Below are 24,405 nucleotides of genomic sequence, written 5' to 3'. Positions count from 1 at the left end.
CCCAAGTGTACCAAGTTGAAGTAAAGGAATCCAAGGCTAGAGAAGAGATTTGGTTATGGCATCGAAGACTAGGACATCTATCTTTTCCTTATTTGCAACGTTTATTTCCTTCATTATTTTCCAAAGTTTCTCTTTTAGATTTTCAGTGTGAACATTGCATTTTAGCAAAACACCATCATGTTTCATTCCTTTTAAGTTTTAATAAAAGTGATGTTCATTTTGCACTCATTCATACTGATGGTTGGGCCGTTTTCGGTTTTTTCTCACACTGGTGCACAATGGTTTGTTTTTTTTATTGATGATTGCACACGAGGGTCTTGGATTTATTTGATGAAGAATAAAAGTGAAGTGACTTCTATTTTTCCAATTTTTCACCAAATGCTTTGTACACAATTTAATGCTTACATACAGGTGATCAGATCTGATAATGGATGAGAGTATCTCAAACATACTCTTGGTGCCTACTCCCAGCAACATGGCCTTGTTCATCAGACTTCATGTGTCTTTACCCCTCAATAAAATGGTATAATTGAGCGTAAAAATCGCTATCTCCTAGATGTGGCTAGATTTTTATGCTTTGCTATGTGTGTTCCCAATTTTTTTTGGGCTGATATAGTACTTACGGCTGCATTTTTTTTAAATCGCATGCCATCCAGCGTTCTCCAGTTTCAAACACCTCTCCAAACCTTGTCTCGTATCATTCTCTTCCTTTCCGTCTTAACATTCATTCTAAAGTTTTTGGATGTGTTAGTTTTGTCCATGTTCACCCGCATCAACGGGGTAAGATGGATCCCCATGCTTTGAAGTGTATCTTTGTAGGTTATTCTGCCATCTAAAAAGGATATCGTTGTTTTCATCCTCCTACCCGTAAACTATTTGTTTATATGGATGTTACTTTCTGTGGGAACAAAGCCTGTTTTTTAGGGGGAGTCACTGATACTTTTTTTCAGGAGGAGATTGGGAGTCAGTTGGAAGAGAAGTCCTTTTTGGATGAAATACTAACTGTGCAAAGGATAGAGATAGTACCTGAAAAGAAGGAGAAAGAGTTAAGGGGTGTATGCGAAAAAGATAAAAGATATAGATGAATAATAGAAAAGATAATGAAGAAGGCACTCGGACAGGTTTGACAGATTCCCCTCTTGAACTATCAGACAAAACGGCTCATTCTAAGGATATTCCTAAAGATCATCAAGAGGTAATTCCTATTATTCTTTGTTCTCTTGAGCCTAACCTTTCCTTGGAGTCTAACCTTGATATCCCAGCAGTCTCAGCAAGTCATTCTGAGATACAAAATGAATCTCAAGGTCATCTTTATCTTGTTCATCCTAATCGGGGTAAACTTCCTAAACGGTTTACTTTTTTATCTGGTAATGTTGTCCAATATCCTATATTCAATTATGTATCATCTCACCGATTATCTAAGTCATATAATGCTTTTGCAAATCAACTGTCCTCTGTGTCCATTCCAAATAGTGTACAAGAAGCTCTTAGCAATCCTTAATGGAGAAGTGCTATGATTGAGGAGATGAAAACTCTTCAGAAAAACTCTATTTGGGATATAGTTGAACTACCGAAAGGTAAGAGAATTGTAGGTTGCAAATGGGTGTTCACTATAAAGCATAAGGCATATGACTCCATTGACAGATATAAGGCTCGATTAGTGGCTAAAGGTTATACACAAACCTATCAAATTGATTACCAAGAAACTTTTGCACCAGTGGCCAAAATTAACACCATCTGGGTCCTCTTGTCCTTAGCTACAAATCTATATTGGCCTCTACATCAGTTTGATATGAAAAATGCTTTCCTACATGGAGAGTTGGATGAGGAAGTTTATATGGACCCTCTTCCAGGGGTTACCACTTTTTATGATGTGGATAAGGTTTGCAAGTTACGAAAGTCCTTGTATGAACTTAAATAATCTCCAAAAGCATGGTTTGATAGGTTCACAAAATCAATGAAAAACTATGGATTCAAACAGACTCAAGCTGATAATACTCTATTCCTCAAGAGAAATAAGGACAAGATTATTGCATTAATAGTTTATGTGGATGATATAGTAGTTACTGGTAACGATGAGAAAGAGGTTAGAAAACTCCATAATTATTTAGCCAAGGAATTTGAGATGAAGGATTTGGGTACTTTGAAATATTTTTTGGGTATTGAGGTGGCCAGATCAAAACATGTTATTTTCCTATCCCAAAGGAAATATGTCTTGGATTTGTTGACTGAAACTAGGATACCAGTTTACAAACCAGCAAATACTCCAATTGAGTAAAATCACAAGTTGGGGGAATATCCAAATCAAGTTCCCACAAATAAGGAACGGTACCAGAGGCTAGTTGGGAAACTAATCTACTTATCTCATACACGCCCTGACATCGCCTATGCGGTTAGTGTGGTGAGTCAGTTTATACATGGACCTAGTGAAGCTCATATGGATGCTGTATATCGGATTCTCAGGTATTTAAAATATGCTCCTGGTAATGGTCTAATGTTTTCTAAACATGGATATCTAAAGGTTGAGGGTTACACAGATACTGATTGGGCTGGATCAATAATTGATAGAAGATCAACTTTTGGATACATTACTTTCGTAGGTGGAAAATTAGTAACTTGGCGGAGTAAGAAGCAATATGTGGTAGCTAGATCAATGCAGAAGCAAAATTTAGAGCTATGGCCTATAGGGTTCAAGAACTGTTATGTATGAAGATCTTGATGGGTGAATTGTTTTTGTCCCTTGAAACCTATGAGTCTTTATTGTGATAACAAGGCTGCCATTAGCATTGCACATAACCCAGTTAAACATGATTGTACCAAGCATGTTGAGACAGGTAGACACTATATCAAAGAGAAACTAACAGGTGGAATAATTAGCTTGCCTTTTGTAAAGACTGAGGACCAACTAGCAGATATTTTGACAAAGGCAGTATCAAGTAGAAGTTTCAATACTTCAATCGATAAGTTGGGCATGCGAGACATATATGTACCAACTTGAGGGAGAGTGTTAACGTGATTGATTAGGATTACCTTTTATCTATTAGCATAATTAGCGTAGATTAGAGCTGACTTTGTAAACTTAATACTTTCCTTATATGTTTAAAATATGTATAGTATATATACATCCTTGTGAGAAGAATAAAAGGATCGTAATATTTTTCTCCCTATTTCCTCTAGTTTTGACACATGGAAATATATATATGACCCTATATTATTATGCATCAAATTTTTTTCTTACTAAACATTATACTTCTATTAAAACATGCACAATATTTTCCAGCGTACTACCTTCAAACTAATATTTCTACTAATTACTAATTGACTAATCTGCCATAACCTATACTTCTTATTGTGAGCTAAACTAAGCAAGACCCTCGGATAGCTTTCTACCGACAAAAAACACTCTCACCTCTCTTTACCTTTCTCTCTCTAAACAAGCCTTGGTTTTCTTCCTTCTGCACTCCTTGCTCCCTTTTATGGGACTAGAGAGTTACTAGCTTGTCTCCTACAGTAGCAATAAACTCGGCGTGTTCGAATAAGTGCACTCTGTGGGTGTTTTTTACGCTGTTTTTGTTTTTGTTCTGCTAAATCTACTCTTATTTGTTTCGTTTTCTGCTCGCCTGAGCAGATCTGTTATTTTTCTCCGGTTAGATCTCTGATCTAGGCCGGTTTGGGTTTTCCCCGCCTAGATTTGATCTTTTTCTCCTTGATTGGATCTTGTGCCGAGTTTTGTGTGTCGAAGCGCATTATGGTTGTACCTTTGGAGCGGTTGCCGTGCTAATGGCCAGACTTTTTGGTCTCTCCAGTTTGCTGCGTTCTCCCATGGTGGTTCCATTTGTAGAGTGTTGGGCTCTGTTTCCTCTACAAATCTGGAGTCTATTTTTAATTTATTTGCTTTACTTTAAGATTTGTATGCCTTTTCTGGCTTGTATCTGTACTGCTATCTTGGCTTTAGGCCTTTGTATCTTTGAATGACAAAAAAAAAAAAAACAAAAAAAAACAACCACCATTGTGGACTTTTTATTTTTCATTTCACATGACATTAGACAATCTGAACAAGAGAAAGTATACACAATCTGAACAAGACAACTTCTATAAAATGAGATTTGTCAACAAATGCAAAATCATGGAATACTGAAACAAATTTTTTTTAAAAAAAACAACAATAAAACTTTTTTTTTTTTTTTTATGAAAAAGAGAAAATATTAAACTAAAAATTTGTTGGGTAGTTACAAAAAGGAAACACCCCTCCAAAAATGGGCGCACGGTATTCTTTAGTAAAAGGCGAAAGAATAGTTTGCTTTGTGCTCATCACACAGCTCTGTAAATTTGTACCATTGCAGGTGCTTGCATTTTATAGCTATGAGGGTGGCTCGTGTTCACTTATCATTTCCGATGTGGTAATAGAAATGACTTCACAGTAGTCATTTCTCTCCCTCAAACTTTAACCAATGTATTTTGCAGTATCACACTGTTGTGGTTTTGTGGAGTCTGATTAGGTGGAAGATTTTTAGGAAGATTTAATTATATGGAAAACTTCAAGAGTACTGAATTTTAGGAAAAATTCAGTTTCCCAATCTATTAGGGAAAATTCAATTTCCTAATCTGATTTGACTTCCTTATTGGTTTACGGAAATTTTAGTTTCCTGATCTGATTTAATTTCCTTATTGGTTTTGGATTCTACAAAAGGCAAGTTCTTGTAGGACAAGTTTGGGACTCTATAAATATGGGTGAAAGTTAGAGATAAATGTGTGCCAATACAAGAGCGAGCAATTGAGAGAGATTGAGAGAGAATTCTCTTTGTAATTCTTCATCTTTTTCATAGTGAATTTGTTCGGTGTGCTCCATGGACGTAGCCCTAAGATTTGGGTGAACCATGTATATCTTGTGTTCTTGTGTGTGATTTTTTTTTTTTATTCTTCGTGATTACTTGTTTATTTTTTGAACAGTGTTGTTTATTTTGCGTTTCTGCCACAACAACTGGTATCAAATCCGGTTGATTATGTAGTGCAACTCTAACACACACTTGCTCTCATCAATAACCAATAGCTTCCGAAGTATAGTTACAATGCAGCTTGCTTAGCTTATAACAGAGTTCATTAAAAAATTTGTTAACTGATGCAGAGAATTCAATAATGCAACCTAGACTTCAGTGTCTCTTGCCAGACTAGATTTGTTTGTTTGTTTGTTTGTCCTTTTTTTTTTTTCTTTTTTTTTTTTTTTCTTTTTTTTTTTTTGCAAATTCTACAATAGACTGAACGATTATAAGCCTTAACCAACTAGTGGATTTAGGGCTGTAAACGAGCCAAGTCGAGCCGAGTAATGGTGTGCTCAAGCTCGGCTCAGTCAGTTAATAGGGTGCTCAAGCTCGGTTCGAGATTAAGTCTAAAAAATTTAGCTCGAGTTCGGCTCAACTATGTTTCACGAGTTTTGCGCCGAAGGCTTGATAGCTCGTTTTTTTATTTTTATTTTTTTTTGCTGGCTGTACTTCGCATATAAGTTCTAATAGATGGAACAAAAAAAAAAAAAAAAAAAAAAAGTTTGAGAGAGAAATAGATTTGCAGGCGCGAGTGAGATCCCGGCTGAAACTGCTGTTCTTCGTTGATGGTTGGGGATCGGCACAGAAAAAGTACTTAGAGCCTTCGAAGCCTCTCAAGGTTGGGTTCAGTGAACTAGCGAAGCACCGGACCAATGTTATTCCCATCGGTAATGGTCGTCTCGGTGCTATGATTTGGGGCGGCGTCGCTTTGTAGACTCTTTTTTGATGTAGAATAATAAATTAAGGAATATAAAATTTTTTATTGGAGAGAGAACAGATGGAGAGAGAGAACATAATTTTTTTTTATTTTTGATGGTTGGGGATCGGCTCTGTTGATGGTCAACGATGGAAAGAGAGAACAGATGGAGGCGTATGGCTTATTATTCCATCGACTCTAAACATAAAAAGTGTTTATATACAAAGACAAGAAAGACGTATTTGCATAATAACCACAAACTCTATATATAATTACAATCTGACCCCAACATAAATACATATCTATATATAAATGTGCTACTTATAATTACAATCTGACCCCAACTTTTGTCTATATTATAATTAAGTATGTGTGTGTGTGTATAATCGAGTAGGTTCATGAACGCCTTATCGAGCTCAGTTCGTGAACGGTTCATGAACAAACGAGTCGAGCCTATTGAAGTTCAGGCTCGGCTCGTTTATGAATCGAACCTCATAATCCGGCTCGGTTCACTTATAAGTGAACCGAGCTCGAGCCTGAACCAAGCTCGAGCCGAGTAATTAACGAGCCGAGCCCGAGCAGTTCGTGAAGTGGATTGCATTTTTTGGATGATAAGACTATTGTAGCGAAAATTGATCACTTTGGTAAGAACTAATTCAAACACTATTTGATGCATTCACCATATCACTATAAGATGATTCTTCTTTCCCTTTATTTATCAGTCTGGTAAGCAAAACACACCACTGAAAATGCTATAGCTTACGAGCAATTCCAATCACCCAATTAGCGCATTAGAATTAGAATTGGAGAAAATTCAATACTCCCTAGCACAATTTCGATTTTTTTCCTAACAATGGTTTCCCATGACGACGAAGCCTTTCAACAACAAAACTTAGAATTATGTAAAATATAAGTGAGAAAAATTGTGAAAAGTCGCAAGCCTTTCCGATTATTTGGTCACTTTACTTGTATCCAGTAAATAAAGTCAGAGAGTTGGACTCTTTTCTTTAGCATCTAGCATATTTTGAGAGACTGGCACACCTCTTGAATGCCTCAAAATCAAATGGTCATGTTCTAGGAAAATGTTTTCCTGAACCCTTTTTCCCCTGATACGGATCTTCTGAGTTAAATTTTAACCAATGTGTTATTGATCTCATCAATATCTCTCTCCATTTTCAATATTACAGTTGCTCTCATCAATAACCAATAACTTCCAAAGACATGCTGCCAAAGTTCAGTTAAAAAGTTACAATGCTTTAATAGCTTATAACAGAGTTCATCAGATAATACATAAATGGGACAGTATTACCAGAAGGAAAAGGCTAGATTACGTTTGAAGATTGAAAGTTCCTAGTAATACCAATGAGAACTAACATTTATCATTGAAGCATATTACAAGAGAACAAAACAAATTACTTTAAACTAAGAATTGTAAGCTATAAAGTGACGAGAGCACGGTATTCTTTAGTAAAAGGCGAAAGAGTACCTCACTCTGTGCTCATCACACGGGTCCGTGGCTTCCAACTATTATAGTGCTTGCGTTATATACCCATGAGGGTGGCTCCTGTTCACTTATTCTTTTCGATGTGGGAACAGAAATGAACTTTTCACCAATGTCCTTGTGATGATTTGTTGTGTTCGTTTGAAGACTAATGGATTACATTATTTTGGAAAATAAGAGTGTGTTCAGCAAAAATTGATTAGTTTGGTAAGAACTTACTCAAATTTGTTGTTTCCATGGGTCACTGTAGATGCTATTGTTTACAAGCAATTCAAATTACAGAATTGAAATGGAAATTGGAAAAAATTCAGTGCTCCCAAATACAATTTTAATTTTTCCATGACAATAAATGCAGCGTTTCAACATAACTCGTGTTACCTGACACATTCCGATAAATGTATAGCTAAACTCATTTTAAATATGACTAGAATATACTAGTATGGAAAATCCAAACAACACTTCAAATTATGTAAAATTTAACTGAGAAACGTTGTGAAGAGTTTACAAGTAGATTTAGAGTATGTTTTGAGAGACTGTCACACCCCCCTTGAATGCCTCAAAATCAAATTAAGAAAATGGTCATTTTCTAGGAAAGCGTTTTCTTGAACCCATTTCCCCTGAAATGTTTCTTTTGAGTTAAACTCTCCAATGAACTTAGATTCTGCTCTAATAGCAGTTTAGAAGGTTTTTTTTGTGTATACATTTGTAACTTGCTATATTGATCATGTTCGTTGTCTTTAATTTTAAGCAAGGTGTCCTATAATTATAAATAAAACGCTTGGAAAATACCATCGCCCTATAGAAGAAGCAATGAATTTGTATTGGTTAAACCAGTAATGAAGTTGTGTGGAAAAATGTTTAGCAGTTATGGGGACCACTTGTCCTGACCTTGACATAAACCAAATTTTGTTGACATTTTGTTTCGCAAAGAAAGAAAAACTATAATCTCGTTTTAATGAAAGGAAAACTACTTCACTAATATATATATATATATATACACACACACACAGAAATTTCATATAATCTCTTGGTGACTGATGTTGATTTAGACCCTATAGTTGAAATTGTGTAATTTTAAACTTTGATTGTTGTCATTTTCACAATTAATAAAGATTGTCTTCCCCTTCTTGCACGCAAGTCATTGACTTTGTCGTCTCCCTATGAAAATGCTAATAGGAAGATTGCTACATTTTGCTTGAACATTTAATTTAGAAAAAGATGTTGGGACACAGTGGAAGCAAAAGAAAACAACAATTCAAATCACAATACAAGATATATACGTGGTTCATCCAAAATCAGGGTTACATCCACGAATGAGAAGAGATTCACTATATATGTAGAGATATTACGATAGTAGAAAATTTCAACACCGGACAATGTACACAAATTCTTGACCGAGTTCTCCGTGTACTTTACGAGACTCCATCTTGCTATCAGTTGTCAGTGTTCACTCTACCAAACCTGTAACTTATCCCTACTATTAACGTACTACCTCATGAGACTACATCTTTCTTAACTCATAACTCTCAACAATAGTTTAAGTGTCTATTTATAGAGTCACATGCCCAATTTTTTTGTGGACAAGGATTATAATTTTTTAGAGTCTAATTCACGTCTTTATAAGAAATTATCATAAAAGTACATTCTAAAATATAAACTAATAATAATGGAAATTTGAGACATAATTCCTAACAAAAGAAAGGGAAAATTAATATTCAAGATGGATCAAACGTAAACAAATGCCATAATTGTGATGTTGTTTATGATTAAACTGCACTCCATTTAGATATTTTTTTGCTACCAATGGTTAACCCCACTATCAAATATTAAGTTAAATTTCAACATTCCTATTAAGATTTTCACATATAGATGGGTGTATTTATTTATTTATGTTATATTTGCTTAATCACATTGTTTAAGTTAATCGGGAATAATTTACATGAAAAGAAAAAAAAAAATATGGTAATTTTTTCCTACCTAATAGAAAGAAAATGTATTTTTCAAAATCCTAGTTGAAATGGCAGTTGCATCTAGAAATAGCTGCCCACCACATAAATATAGAAGTATCGTTACCCTTCTAATTAAGCTTTTACTATCAAGAGTCACAAATAGGTATGAAACCACCTTCATCATTATTATCATTATTATTTTAAATAAGTGAGTTTAGCTCAAATAACATATTCAATTATTCATTACTCCAAAATTTCATACTTCTCAGTGCTTTTTTTTCACTTAAGTTGAGGGTATTTGTTGCATGAAAATAATACCACTTTTATTGGCATCTTTTAACTAAGATGGTGTTTATTGAAAAAAAATTAAAATTGTAGAAGGAAATATTTTAAATTTTTTTTTTTAGTGCTAATTGCAATTGCGCAAGTCACTATTCTTACATAGTAGCGCTCTTAATTGATTAAGATTCTTAAAATTATATTGTAATTAATTACATGTCATGTAGAGACATTTAAAATATAAATTATTATGATAAAAGTGTCATTTTAATTATTTATTCTCTTTTAAATTGATCCTTTAAAAATAAAAATAAAAATTAGTCTTCTAGAAATGGATTCTTTTCTTTTTCTCTATGTTTAACTATATACAGAATGTATATATAATTATATATATTTTAACATGTGGTTTTGGATATATATATATATATATATATATATATATAATTATACTATATACGGATTCATAATAGTATATGTACCAAAATAAAAAATAAAAAAAATAGCTGTTTGTATATATAGATACACGTAGGTGTATAGTGTGAGGGAGAGAAAAAAATGTTAAAATGACACTTTTATCCTATAAATTTATATTTTCAATGTCTCATAATTGTATGAGACATTTAATTAATTAACATGTAATTTTAGAAATTTTATCTAATAAAGAGTACTACTGTACAAGACATAAATATTTAATACAATTTTGAAGAAGAAAAAAATATATATATATGACCATTTTAAATTGGGTATGGAGGACTCGAATGGGAACTCCACCAATATATATATATATATATATATATATATATATATATATTATGGCGCGTTTTGACGTTGGTTGGAATAATTTCCAGTCTTTTCCAGCTGTGGTTTTAAAGAAAAAAAAAAACAAAAAAACAAAACAAAAGCAAACAAAACAGAGACCCTTCATTGATCTATTCTCTACACGTTTTCTTCGCTGCTCAGATCTCTGAGTTTCCAATCTCCATTTCCCATTTCCAGTTCCAAATTCACATTCTCTCTCTTCCCTCTTGTGGGTTTCTGTTCTTACTTCGTCTTCATGGCCAATTCCGAGGAATCCAACCCACTCCTGATGAAGGAACCCAAGGTAGACGACGACAAGAAAGCCGCCGATCCAACCACCGCTGTTCAGCCGTCTGTGGCGGAGAAATCATCGCCTCCGCCGCCTTCCGGCGTTCCCTTTTGGTGGACCGCCGATGGGTTGCCCTTAGGGCAGGGGAGCGTGGTGGGCGAGCCGCTGCGTCGGTCGCAGTGGGACTCGAGCCTCTTCGCTTGTCTTGGCCGCAACGATGAGTTCTGTAGCAGTGATCTTGAAGTTTGTGAGTTTTCTTTAGTACAGTTGTATCATTTATTTGATGAATTAGGTGTTTTTGTGTGATGGCAGTTTAAATTTTACGCCCTAGTTTGATATGTTGATTCTAGTGTTAATTATTGATCTGTGTTGTGTTACTGATATATACATGTATATGTATGATGTATGTGTTTGTGCTTGTCTTGGCCGCAACGATGAGCAAGTTTGTGAGTTTTGTTTATACATTGGCATTTGTTTTAGCTCATAGACTGAGTTTAAAGAATTACATGTTTATGTGATTATTTTCACACTAATTTGATCGGATTCTAGTGTTATTATTGATTTTTGTATTGCGCTAAATTTATATAAGCACCATATATTTGTATGTATATATGTATGTAGGTGTTTGTGTTTGTGTGTTTTAAACAATTGATATCCCTAGTGATTATTATTTATTTATTTTTGTAAGTTGCTGACAACTAAATTCTAATGAGTAGAATGATGATCTTTCCAAACTAGGAGTGATGTGGTTGTACTAAGATTATCTTTTATAACTGAAATCTTAATTTTCAAACCCTTCAAGTATATTGTATAGTGGATTAGTGATTGATATATAGAAGAGTAATTGACTCCATACATACTTATGGGAGCCTTTATTGGGTGATACAGAATCGTATGCATGAGGACTAAGGGTTACTTAGTGGATCAGTTATTTATGTGGTTTGAGAACTGCACTATGTTTGAGTCATTGTTTCATTTTATCAGTTATTAGCAAAAACTTTTCACCTTCAGTAGCGGCTGATGTACCAAGTTTCAGCTTTGATATGATTAAATCCACAGATGTTTTGTGGGAGATGTGCGTCTGACTTGTGGATAGACGGCCAAAAATCAAGTTGACAGTGTGGGCAAACTTTTAGTTGCCTATTTGTTTCATGGTATTACTTAGCTTTTATGAGTGATCCTGTATTTGTGGAACAATTTTCTAAGTTTATTCAATTGAAGCAAATTTAAAATGTTTGATCAGTTGTTATCAACTGATTTATCATTCCTTTCTCTCTTGCTACGTTACTTTTGGATTTTTATATTGAATTATCATGTGGTCGGCCCATTCATATGGGAGTAAGGCAAGGATGATGATGATGATGTTTCAATTTCATTCATTTCATCTTGACCACTATTCATCATATGCTTCTCAATCTTTGTTTTCTATTTGTAATCTTGATGCTTGGTAGGTCTCCTTGGAAGTATGGCCCCCTGTGTTTTGTATGGAACTAATGCTGAGAGACTCGGATCTCGGCCTGGGAATTTCATGAATCACTGCTTACCTTATTCTGGTCTATACCTGATTGGCAATTCTTTTTTCGGCTGGAACTTCCTCGCACCATGGTTCTCACATCCTAGTCGTACAGCTATCCGCCGGAAGTTCAACCTAGAGGCAAGTTTCTATTTTCCATTTCTAAGCCCTGGACCTTCATCTTATGTAAACTGTCAGTTTTAATGTTCTTTTTTAAGGTTGTTGAAGTTTCCAAATTACTTCATTTGTTATTCACTTTGCATGGGTTGACTGTTTAGATTCTTAGCAATTACATATATATGTTGTGTACTTGTGGTTATGTTCTTCTTCACTTTAACTAATATTAGAACTTTCTTCAATGGAACATGCTATAATATTCTCTAATAATGATGTGCCAGCCCTTACAACTGGCATCTGGCTAAGTTCAGTTGACTTTGCTTTCAAGACTAGAAAAACATTGGCAGAGTTAAAATACTGATCTTAATTTGTTTGAATGAATTCCTAAAAATGAAAATATGTAGATGTCACTAACCTCCTATAACTTCTAAAATACGTATGTTTGTGGTTTAAGCAACTCAAATTCTAGAAGTCTTTGACATTGGCTATTCATGTGCAGTCTGCAGTTCCATTGTCGTAGAACATTGATAGAGAACTTTAGAGTGTATGGTGCATGCATATTTAAACTTGCTTACTGAACCAATTCATCAAACCATTCAATATGTGTACTACTATTGCCACTTTTCTCGATAGACTATGGTGGTGGGGTTCGCATCAATAAGTATAACAATCCTCGAGATTATTTCCTTACTCTTGTTTAGCTTCTCTTATCATTGTCAGAGCCTGCAAGTTGCGCTAAATTAAACTTGGCATTTTTTGGCCTTCCTTCAACATCCAAGGTTTCTCAACTTGGTTTCAAATCTTTATTTTACTTAATACATGATTAAAGCCTCTCAAATGGGCTTAAGTTGATTTACCACCTAGGAAGTACAGACACTTCAAAATGGATGAAGAATCCAGGTGTCCGACACCGACACTCGTCGGACACGCCCCAACACGTGTCGGACACGCCAAAAAACGTGTCTGAAATTTTTTATTTTTTTTAATTTTCGGACACGACACGGACACTCCGCGAACACGCGTCCGACACGCGTGTCTTATTTTCGGGGGTCTAAAAGATATTTTTGAAAGAAAATTTGGTTAAAGTATAAATATGTAAAGTTATTTAACAACTTTTACTCACTTATGTGGTTATTACATAATAAGTTTAAACTTGTAAGGTTAATATGCAATTAGACAAAACAAATAGATATTTAAGGGCCAGTTATTACACTATTAATTTATTACAGTAGATGAGTTATGATTTGTGTATTTTTTTCATTATGAGGTTGATGAAAAATAGTAACACTCATTAATTTTTAAAGTACTACATCATATATATATATATATATATATATATATATATATATATATATATATATTATTCGTTGTGTCCCTGCTGTGTTCGTGTCCTAATTTTTTTGGATTTCCGTGTCGCCGTGTCCGTGTTGTGTCGTATCCGTGTCCGTGCTTCTTAGTTTACCACCCAAGCTACTTCTTGTTTTTTCTGATTTCTATACAATTTATTCCTTGTATTGTCCTTGCCCTAGAGTTTTTGATATATTAAAATACTGTCTTTCATGGTTTCGGTTGACTCAAGCAGGGTAGTTGTGAGGCACTTACAAGATCATGTGGGTGCTGTGGAAGCTTTGTGGAGGATGAGGCGCAACGTGAGCAATGCGAGTCAGCTTGCGACTTTGCAACGCATATCTTCTGCCATACATGTGCCCTTTGCCAGGAAGGTCGCGAGCTCCGTCGTAGGCTTCCTCATCCAGGGTTTAAAGCCCAACCTGTCCTGGTTATGACAGCTCCTGGAGATCAGACCATGGGTCGTGATAAGGCCTAGGAGTACAAATTAGTCTACCTATACTATTATGGTACATCTGTTTGATATGTAATTTTGAAACTGTCCTTGAAGTTTCTGAACCGTGCTTGAATGTCTGCCACTCGCTTGCTACTCATACTTCTAAATAAGTTACTCTGAAAATGTAGCCACTGTCTCTGCTATGTTTATAATGCACATTGTATTTGGAGATTTGTTATTTGTATTTTGTAATGAAGCCTGGATTGCAAGATAAATCTGGTTACTTTATTATCATTTTTGGTTCATCAAATTTTCTGAACGCCATAAACATGTGGTTATTGAGCCTTCAAACCTGAATGTTGTACAGGTCCAGTATTTAAAATGGCCTTATTTACTAGGCTAAAAGATAGAATTTAAATGAAACTTGTTACCTAGAACAGGGGAGCTCATGTAGACTATAAATTCTTCTCTAATCAAGGCCCCTTTCCTTTATTGAGAAGAAAGTTGAGATAGCGCCCACAACAGAGGATTTTATATGCCCGGTATTGTAGTAGATGGGTGGAATAGATGCATTGGTTTCTATTTTCTAGATCATATGGTTGCAAACAATTGGAATTAAACACAATATACTACAAAAATCAAATGTGAATTGTTAGTTTTTTTTTTTTTTTTTTTTTAATATATCAATGAAGATAGGAGTGGCTAAAAGTTTACAAGAACACTTTCTGTTATCAAAATATATTTAAAAAAAAAAAAAAAAAAAAATAGAAAACACTTCAAACATTCAATTGATTTACAATTTTTCTAAAACCATCTTGTGCAAACCATATTCGGAAAAGAGTTAATTGAATTCAAAAAATGCTTTATTTAGATAATCGTCTTCTATATTTATTTATTTTATTTTTTAATTTTTTATAATAAAATTCAAATTGTGCTCAGACGCGCACAGAATTTCCTAAAATCCCTGTACTTGTAATTAGTCATAGTCTTGCTCTTGAGAAAGACTTTATGCTTGCGTATCTATTCTTCTTAAAAGACTCTCAAGCATGAACAATGTTGTATTTGACTCTCAAATGGGAGAACGAAAAAAAAAAAGCCGAAGAAGAAGAAGAAGCTCCCATATTAATATAAATTACCTCAACTTGTTCATTTCAATATTGAAGTCACAATTATTGAAAGGAACCATCTCTTGATGACAGAAAAAGAAGTCACTACTATAATTCTCAACTTCTACCAATATGGTGAGAGAAAAAGAGAGAAATTACTGTAGTGCAACCATTTCTTGGCAATAGTACCAAACATGAAAATGGATGAAAACTCTAAAGATGACAGCCCAACATGAAAGAAGGAAAGAGTCTCTCAAATTCTATTCTCCTGCTGTTGCAACACCTTGCTTCAGTCTCTCCCTTTTCATCTTCTTCTTGGAGACAGGCTTCTTCTTCCTCGGAGGAAGGGTCTTCTGTGCATACATGTAGAGTACGTAATTACCAATGAGGAATGCCAATAGTAGCCCACCAACAAGAATCAACACAATCAATCCTGGGTTGAATCCTTTGGCTTCAACATCCTTCACCACTTTTTCCTGTTCATCCATTGATCGCAAACGTAAATGTCTATCACATTCCAACAACACATCGGATGGCAAATAATGAAAGACAAACTTGGGAAAACAAAAATAGGAAAAAAGAAAACATGCAACCAACTACTTAATATTCTACTCTGATAGAGTCAACTATATACTAGTTTAAAGAGGCTATTAGCTGAAAAATTCATCTCCTCATGTTTCCTTTAGAAAACCTATATCTGATGGTACATTCATAAATGACAAATGTAAGAGAAAAGTTACATTAGGTTGTTCTGTCATATTTTCTGTTGAAGTTCAAGTTGGGTAATGCACCACACCAGCACAGTTGTTCATTAGTGGGTGTTCAAGTGGTAGGTGTGAGTGTAGATTGGTCGAGAGCAGCAATCCTTTCAACCCAAGCAGAGAAGTGAGACTGAAAATAGGAAGAAAAGTGTTTAGATGTGGGTTAAAACACCCACTGGAAAAGACAGTCTTCACTTTTTTAGCGCCACAAGCCTCCTTTGGAAACTATTTTTTGTTTTTCTCCCTTTTACCCTCACAAATCCACTTCAAAAATGTATAATAACTATTAAAAAGAGGTCATTACTCAATGGTCCTTGTAAATTAAAGATGCTGGGTTGGACAGACAAAATATAAGATGAAGCCTTTGGTATGATTTGCATAAAGGGGTACCAAATCTTTTTATAAATCCACACTAACAAGAAGAAAGGTAATGGTCCCTCGAATGGGTAATAAAGAAAAATAATATATATAAACAATCAGTTTTATAAAACAAATATTTACCAATAAAATAAAATAAAACAAATTAAAGAATTACAGAGAAATGGAAACATATAGCATACACTCTTAACATCTAGCCTATTTAAAAACATTTTCTGTAATTTCAACAATTTATCTTCCTCAAATCTACGGTATCTCTCTTCTACAAGTTTTACAAACCTTTCTTCCATTTTTCCACCTTTCTAAATCCTAAATTTTTGAAACCTTTACAGCTGTAGCTCATCATAAAACTAAATGTAGACTGCAATGTTCTGATATAAATGTTGCCTTATATCAGTTTGATGTCACCATAAAACTAAAGGTTTGGCCTTGGAAAGATATATAACAAAAATTTCATATAGGTGAGTTGGGGTATTTTTGTGCTAGAAACTTTTATGTTGATTTAATCATGTTTCAATCTCATATTTCAGGAACAAAAATCACAAATTTAGAGTTTAATTCAAGCTTCAAAACATTTTTTCTTTTTAGTTGTAGAGGAGGGTGGGATGTCCTGGATGTTGATATTCAAGTGTTTCAGGTGGAACAATAAACAATTTTTTTCCTTAACACACATTGGTAGACACAATTGATAGATTCTAACAATAACAGTATAAACAAGTTTTGGGTGATACAAGTAGGACACATGCAATTACAAGTGAAGCCTGAGACACATGGATTTCTTGCTTTGAGTTCCACTAAACCTAATATCTGTTAGTATATAACAGCTTTAATCCCGTTACCCAAACAACTAATAACATAAATGCATTGATGTTTTCTCAATTATAAACATGTTACATTACTCAATTGGGAATGCAGACAATGAAAAAAGAAAAAAGCCCAAAGAAAATACCCGAGCATATCAACACTGAATAACACTTGTACTCCCTTATTTGACCTAGAGAACCCCAACCTCATTTTTATTTCCAGAATCATATATAAAACATCAATTAAATTGTATTTATCAGAGAAGAAATTTAAAAATTTACATAATTTATGCCGAAACTTCAATCGAATAGCTCTTGAATCTCCTATAAAAATCAATCACGGAAAGGAAAAATCCATTTTTTTTAAAATCAATGTTTTTTCCCACCCTTCGAATAAAAAAACATATCCTTTCCCGTGATATCTTCTTTAAATTTTACAAATCAAAAGAAATATTCTTAAAAAGCGCATGCAAATAAACTCTAATCGTTCTCTACATCTATCAACCTATACCATAAACAGAAAACGATAATAAAATTCGAATTCACTGAAATTATAGAGAAAAAAAAAATTATCATAAAAGACCGAGTTTAGATCCACATAAGGTACAACACCAAGATCACAACATCAGAGACCTAATATATATATATATATATATATAACAGATCTAGCAAATAACAATGCAAAATAGACAGATTGATTTTGAAATCTGTAGAAATATACCGCGCGATCGAATGATGGAGGTGGGTGATAAGCGAATTCGCCGTCGTAATCGTCCATGTTTCGAAGCTGAACAATAAAGATCCGATTGATCCAGAAGTAACGAAATATGAGAACTAAATAGTAAATATAGAATAATATAAAAGGCTACAATTAATGTAAATAGAACAGAAAGAGTGAATATTAAGTTTAGGTCCCTGGAGGTTTTTAATATTCATGAAACTGACTTATAGAATTTCATTCTTTGTCAATTATGCATTTTTGTTGGGGAAATAATGATCTATACCCCACTTTTCTTACACTTATTTTGTTTTACAATCCACTTTTGAGAATAATTTTATCATTTGATTTAGGGCAAAGTACAGAAAACTCCTCTCGACTTATAACATTTTTCAATAAAATTTTCTCATCTATTTTGTATCAAAGAACCCCCTTCGACTTGTAATCATTTCCAATAAATTCCACTTGTTTAATTTTTTACCAAATAACCCCCTCAACTAAAAAAGTTGATATTTGGATCAAAATATCTTTTTATTTAAATCTTAATTTTTTTGAACTTCAAAAATTCATATATCACAAACCGTACATCCAAATATTACAAATAATATATGCACGGAAAGCTTATAAAATAAGGATTCCAGAAATATAAGATTTATTTAATAAAACTTCATAAACAAAGAGAAATAAACAATTTAAAATTTTACTGCAATAATCTTATTTTATTTTATTTTTATAAAATACTCGGGTTATTTGCAAGAATATTTTCAGAATTATTCATTTTCATGTGGAGCATAATATATATATAAAAAAAATTAGCTCCAACAGAGACTGATTATTCATTTTTATTTATTTTTTAAATGGTGAGTCTATAAAAAAATAAAAATACTTTGACGCAAAATATAATATCTCATGAAATCGATCACTATGGGGCTAAATTTTTTCTATATTTGGCTCCATATATAAATGAATAATTCTAAAAATTCTTGCAAATATATCGAGTTTTTTAAAATAAAATAAGATTATTGGAGTTGATTTTTAAATTGTCTATTTCTCTCTTGTTATGAAGTTTGTTATACAAATCTTATATTTCTGGAATCCTTATTTCATAATCTTCCCGTGCATATATTATTTATTTTTTAAATGGACGGTTTGTGAGAATTAAGATTTAAATAAAAGGGTATTTTTGTCCAAATATCAATTCTTTTTCCTCTTTAGATAGTTGATGGGGGTTCTTTGGTCAAAAAAATAGACGAGAGGGGTTTATTGGAAAAATGTTACAAGTTGAGGGGGTTTTTCTATACTTTGCCCTTTAATTTATAATGGGATACTTGCTACCAAAATAATTTTAAATTGCTCAAGTTAATTGTCATAAACTTTGAAGTATGAAATTAATTTACAAACTCAATCATAGCGGTGTTCGAGTTGTCTCTCTCCTTAGTTTGTTGGGGAAAAAAAACATTGACACTATTTCGATAAATAAATGAGGTAAAGCGCAAAAAATCCCTGCTATATATAATAATAATAATAATAAAAACATGTAAAATTTGATCAATTTTGAAAACATGTGCATATTGCTTCCTAATATTTGTTGACCAAAATTTGATCAATTTTTTTTTATTTATAAAAATCTCAAAATATTCTTAATATACCCTTAAAAGTTGAAGTAAGTTTTATTTATTTTTATTTTGTCTTAAGAGCATTTTAAATATATTAGACTTTAAATTGACAAAATGTCTTTATTTGTTAAATTTGAAAAAAAGTAAGAGTTTTGTTTTTAACACCAATAAAATTATTTGCACATATTGTATATAACAAGTTTTTTTTTTTTTTTTTTTTTTAACTCAAATAAATAATATCAAATTATATTGAAATGAGATAACCTTGTCAAGTAAATCAGGCATACTAGATTAGTTACATAGCAAGTGGAGGCATATGATAAATGTTTGACATATGTGAGATATAGTTTTCTAAAATTTTGACACAAAATTATAAATGTAGAGGATTGTTATAGGATTTTCTTTCTAACAATTAGAAGCATATTTATTGTTGCATAATCAATCTAAAAAAAATGAAGGGACTATTGATGCTATTACACCATTACATGAATTAGGGCCTCATGATATTTTTTTGCTTTGCAAATGTTGAAAGTTAAATAAATGGGAGAGATGAGTCATGTTTTATAAACAAATTAAAGTCTATTAGTAATACTCAAGGACAGATTAAAATAGTTCAATAGTTATTGATATATGTAAAGTAATTTCGGGTTTGTTTGCACCGGAAAAACTAAGATAATTAAAACTTTCACTTTTTGAAATGCTTTTCAGAATAGAAGGTGAAGGATTCAAAATCTCAAAATGAGTGTGTCAATTTGTTTTTGGCACGATAATATATATATATAAATTGTCAAATTGGGTTCGAATTGGGAAGATTTTAAAAGAGTAGGCTTAATAAAATGCCTAGTCTTAATCCTCACATAAGTAGCATGTTCATCGTATTAAAGTATTTAATATGCATACATATAAATGATTTGTTACACAGGTGAATAAAAAACTTGTTCATACGACGGTTAAATATAATTATTATGTTTGTTTGGTAACAATTTTTTATATATTTAAATCATATCTAAATATCACCATATTTGATGTAAATTTTTTTTTAAAATACGAATGTAGATCATTTTTATATACACAGTTACACACAATCTATAACACATCCATCTAAATTTATAATTTGAATTGGAAGTGTTTGTTAAAGTTAACTTAGGCCCAACTCTTTAACCGGAGAGTTGGGCCAAACTACACGCATCAGTACTAAAGTGTTCGGCCTAACCCAACTCTTGAGTTGAAGAGATGAAGAGTTGGGCCTATAAATTATTATTGGTGTGAGTATGCATTTTAAAACAAATGTCGGGAGAGATGCATTGTGTTCGGCAGACTTGGTTCAAATTCAAGTTTCATTATAACGGTCTATACGTGACGTATCGTTTGGTTTGTAATTTTTTTTAAAAATTTGATATCGTTATACACCTTTATACATCAACTGATTCGACCGATTTATATTCTTATTTGCCTGAGTCTATTATACTGCGACGGCAAACATCGTTGATATTAAAATTTAATATGGTGCAGGCCTTGATCTATATCTAGCATGCCAGTCTATAAAATCATAGAACATCGTGGTCGGTCTCTGCACTGAAGGCCAAAACCCAACATACTATAATCAGGTGGTTCAGAATGCTGCATCACGTGGTACCAGTACACTGAATGAGGCCCATCATATCATAACGGTCCAAAATCACCTACCACGTGAACTCATTTAAAACTTCAAATAAACCATTATTTTATATGAAATAAATTAGTACTCAACTTGTTATTTTCTTAAGTAGATCCTTTTTTAGCAAATAAGCAGTGGTGCAGAGAAGATTGGGAACCTAGAAAATTAAATGAGACCTGACAAGACAAGATTCTCTGTGGAACTTGTGTACAACAATTTCATGGATCGATCATATGATTTGGCAGGTAAAGTGCACATTTCACAACATTTATAAATCATCACACTCTTTGCTTCTCGTTGGATAAAATTTATAAAATGCAGCACTTCTGTCTCAAGCATGAAATTCTTATATATAAATGGGACTTTTATATATTATATACTACAAGTTGTGACAATGTGTTTGTTTTTGTTCATACTTGAATGATTTGACGTGGGTGAGGCTAGCGTCGTGATAAGGTTGGATTATAACGTCAACTCCAATTGCATTAAAATAATCAGAAGCCTATTTGTCAACCCTCAACTCCGGTCACATTAAAATAATTAAAGATCTAGTTGTTAACCTGTCTCATGAATTTGTAAATATTTTGTAATATATTACGTGTCTGTTTGGTTTATAACTATGAAAATATTTTTTTATTATTAAAAAATTAAAAATATAAAACAGTACACAAAATTCTATAGAGATAAGTGAGTTCGTCAATTTCTTACTTAAAAAAAAAAAAGAAAAAAATTAATGGGAACACAACTTTAGCTTTATTGCTTCCAAAAAAATGCAGCTCATGTGTCCCAAACAGGTTTGTCAATTTCTTGAAAAAAAAAAAAAAAAAATGAATCCTTGAATGGGGACACAACTTTAGCTTTATTGCTTCCAAAATAAAAATAAAAATAAAAATAAAAAAAAGCCGATATTGTGGCTGGGCCTCTAGCTTGCATGCATTAATTTAATGTCGTAAAACATGAACATGAAATAACCAATCACTAGAAAGGTCGAACTAAGGAGTGGTTTGGAGGCAATTCACTTTTTTCTAGATCTGACATGGTGCTGAAGATGGGCCATTTGATCATGAATCTGTAATATATATATGTATCTATCTATATATAAATATATATGTATAGTTAAAGATGGATGTGTAAAATTGTCAAAAAGGGTGTTCGGATTCTCTTATTAGATTTTTTTTCTCTTGAAACTAGCTCTCTTCTGCTTCTTCTATCAATTTTCTTTTCTATTTGTGGAACATGAGGGTAAACAATTTTCTTTCCTTTTTCTTTCTGGTAATTAACTATTGTTTTCCTTTATTATTTTCAATCAATCTTTTCAGCCCTAATTATCCAAATGCACCGTTTGTCTTCTTGGTACAACTACGATACAAACACTACTAGTCAGCTGAGGACAATTAATTGTCTTGCCTTAATTGTGGAAATTAAGAAATAAGTATTTAACTATTGTTTTCCTTTATTATTTTTAATCTATCTTTTCACTCTTAATTGTGGAAATTAAGAAATAATAAACTATTGTTTTCCTTTATTATTTTCAATCTATCTTTTCAGTCCTAATTAACCAAATGCACCGTAGTGTTATTGGTACAGCACTACTAGTCAGGTTAGGAATATTAATACAATCCCTCAACAAAGCAAAAAAGAAAACCAAAAAAAAATTTCGTTGCAGAATATTTTGTAATTTGCCCATTTTGGATTTTTTTAATTTTTTAATTTTTAAATACTACCAGAAGAAATATTATATCTAGTTTCACTTTTCTTGAAAGCAATTAAATATAATAAAGGAATACTAAAAAATAAATAAAAAGGATATGCATGTCGATTTGGCTTGTACAACTCTCTCTCAAAAACCACAGGGGATTTGGGTTGCATGCATTTATTTAATGTCATAAAACTAATCGACTTGAAAGCTCAGAACTGAGGAGTGGTTTGGAGGCCATTCACTTTTATGTAGATCTGACATGGTGCTGAAGATGGGTCATTTGGTCGCGTATTTGTAATATTATCTGAGCAATATATAAGGTTGTGATTGTGATTGCGGTATAATCAATTCGGACAAAATTAGTGTAAAATGATAAATACGACTTGTGTATCAGACTAAAAAAAAAAATCCTCCGACAAATCATTATATATATATATATATAGTTAAAGATGGATGTGTAAGATTGTCAAAAAAAAAACGGGTGTTAGGATTCTATAATGATGAGTTTGTTCTCATGAAGCTAGCTAGTTCTCTCCTCCATCAATTTTCTTTTAGTTTTAATGAAGATTAAAAGGCTCGAAGTCAAAAGCATAATCATGAAGGAGTTGAGAAAAAGGTTAAAATGATTACTGTTATATGTTAGAATGTGAAAGCTCAGAATGACAACTTGATCGGTAATGAAGTTTCTAAATTGACAACTTGAAAGCATATTTTCGAATTTGATGTAATCACTCGCTCTCTACAATAATGTCCAGTACTTGTGTCAAAATATCTCCACAACGGAGACAAATAACTAAACCAAAGACCGACACTCATAAAATAATGACCTTTTATTTCTTTTTCAAAATATTTATGTCTTTAATATACCTCTTTATATATCTTTCGTTATATTTTATTTTTGATTATTTTATTCCATAAAATTTTCCCTTTTTTTTTTTTTTTTTTTAATTTATTGAAATCCGTTTCATTTTTTTAAAAGAGTCATCTGACAACTTAAATTAGTTAGGATAAGCTTCAGAAAATGTTTCACAAAAGTTGAGAGTGTGACATCACTTCCATGAATACGAACTTCAAAGTCAAGTTGAATATCATTCCCACGTACCAAACATAAATTCAAGTTTTTCCTCCACGTTGGTTGCTTTCATTAGCTATATCTTGTCGGCTGAAAGATGCTAAATTTCAAACATTAATTGATCATGGTGAGCAGCCTAAATAGTGCTATGATGGTGGAGTATAACACAATTCTCTTTCAATATACACATACTATATATGTATATATATATATTTGTGTGTAATTTTGGGTACTTCAAATTCTATGATTCTTTGAATTTTTATAGATGATTGGGTGGGTATATGCATATCATATATGTGATGAATGACAGAAGGAAAGAAATTGCCGGTGAAGGTATCCAACTTTAAGACAAAAGAAATGCGTTTAATTAAGAAAGAAATCAAGATAAGTAAGAACAAATTAAAAGGATACATTAAAGAACTAAAAAAAAGTTGATTATAAAAATGCAATACTTTTGTCACTATGCTTCACCAAACCTTTACTCAAACTGAAGTATGCTTTTGACAATGCGATTGCTTGTAAAAGCAACATCCCCAACCCACCACTCACTCACTCAATCACAAAGAAAAGCTTTCCAACCCACAGCAATAAAATGACTCCCACCATTGTCATCTTGTCTCTTGTTACTGT

The 24,405-nt window shown here is 32.7% G+C and overlaps 2 protein-coding genes and 2 pseudogenes across 2 annotated transcripts; 1 reads left to right on the top strand and 3 right to left on the bottom strand.

The window, feature by feature from the left end:
• Nucleotides 1-4,189: 4,189 nt before the first annotated feature.
• Nucleotides 4,190-4,322, bottom strand: LOC132315146 (U5 spliceosomal RNA; annotated as a pseudogene).
• Nucleotides 4,323-7,139: 2,817 nt separating this feature from the next.
• LOC132315149 (U5 spliceosomal RNA) lies at nucleotides 7,140-7,243 on the bottom strand (annotated as a pseudogene).
• A 3,070-nt stretch (nucleotides 7,244-10,313) lies between these two features.
• Nucleotides 10,314-14,259, top strand: LOC132313061 (cell number regulator 8-like). Its single transcript, XM_059811682.1, has 3 exons — nucleotides 10,314-10,799; nucleotides 12,004-12,206; nucleotides 13,765-14,259. The coding sequence occupies exons 1-3, from the start codon at nucleotides 10,520-10,522 to the stop codon at nucleotides 14,005-14,007; spliced, it is 726 nt and encodes a 241-aa protein (XP_059667665.1). The 5' UTR covers nucleotides 10,314-10,519; the 3' UTR covers nucleotides 14,008-14,259.
• An 811-nt stretch (nucleotides 14,260-15,070) lies between these two features.
• LOC132313063 (DNA-binding protein S1FA-like) lies at nucleotides 15,071-17,884 on the bottom strand. Its single transcript, XM_059811683.1, has 2 exons — nucleotides 17,735-17,884; nucleotides 15,071-15,547 (listed from the first exon to the last, which is right to left on the bottom strand). Exons 1-2 carry the CDS (start codon nucleotides 17,789-17,791, stop codon nucleotides 15,332-15,334), a joined length of 273 nt encoding a protein of 90 aa, XP_059667666.1. The 5' UTR covers nucleotides 17,792-17,884; the 3' UTR covers nucleotides 15,071-15,331.
• Between the last annotated feature and the right edge of the window lie 6,521 nt (nucleotides 17,885-24,405).

The sequence above is a fragment of the Cornus florida genome, unplaced genomic scaffold, assembly GCF_030987335.1.
Source record: "Cornus florida cultivar Cherokee Brave unplaced genomic scaffold, ASM3098733v1 CherokeeBrave_3.0.0_Hap2_Chr06, whole genome shotgun sequence".
NCBI classification, from domain to species: domain Eukaryota; kingdom Viridiplantae; phylum Streptophyta; class Magnoliopsida; order Cornales; family Cornaceae; genus Cornus; species Cornus florida.
The sequence above is the reverse complement of the archived record's forward strand: the minus strand, read 5'-3'. Positions and strand labels throughout refer to the sequence as shown.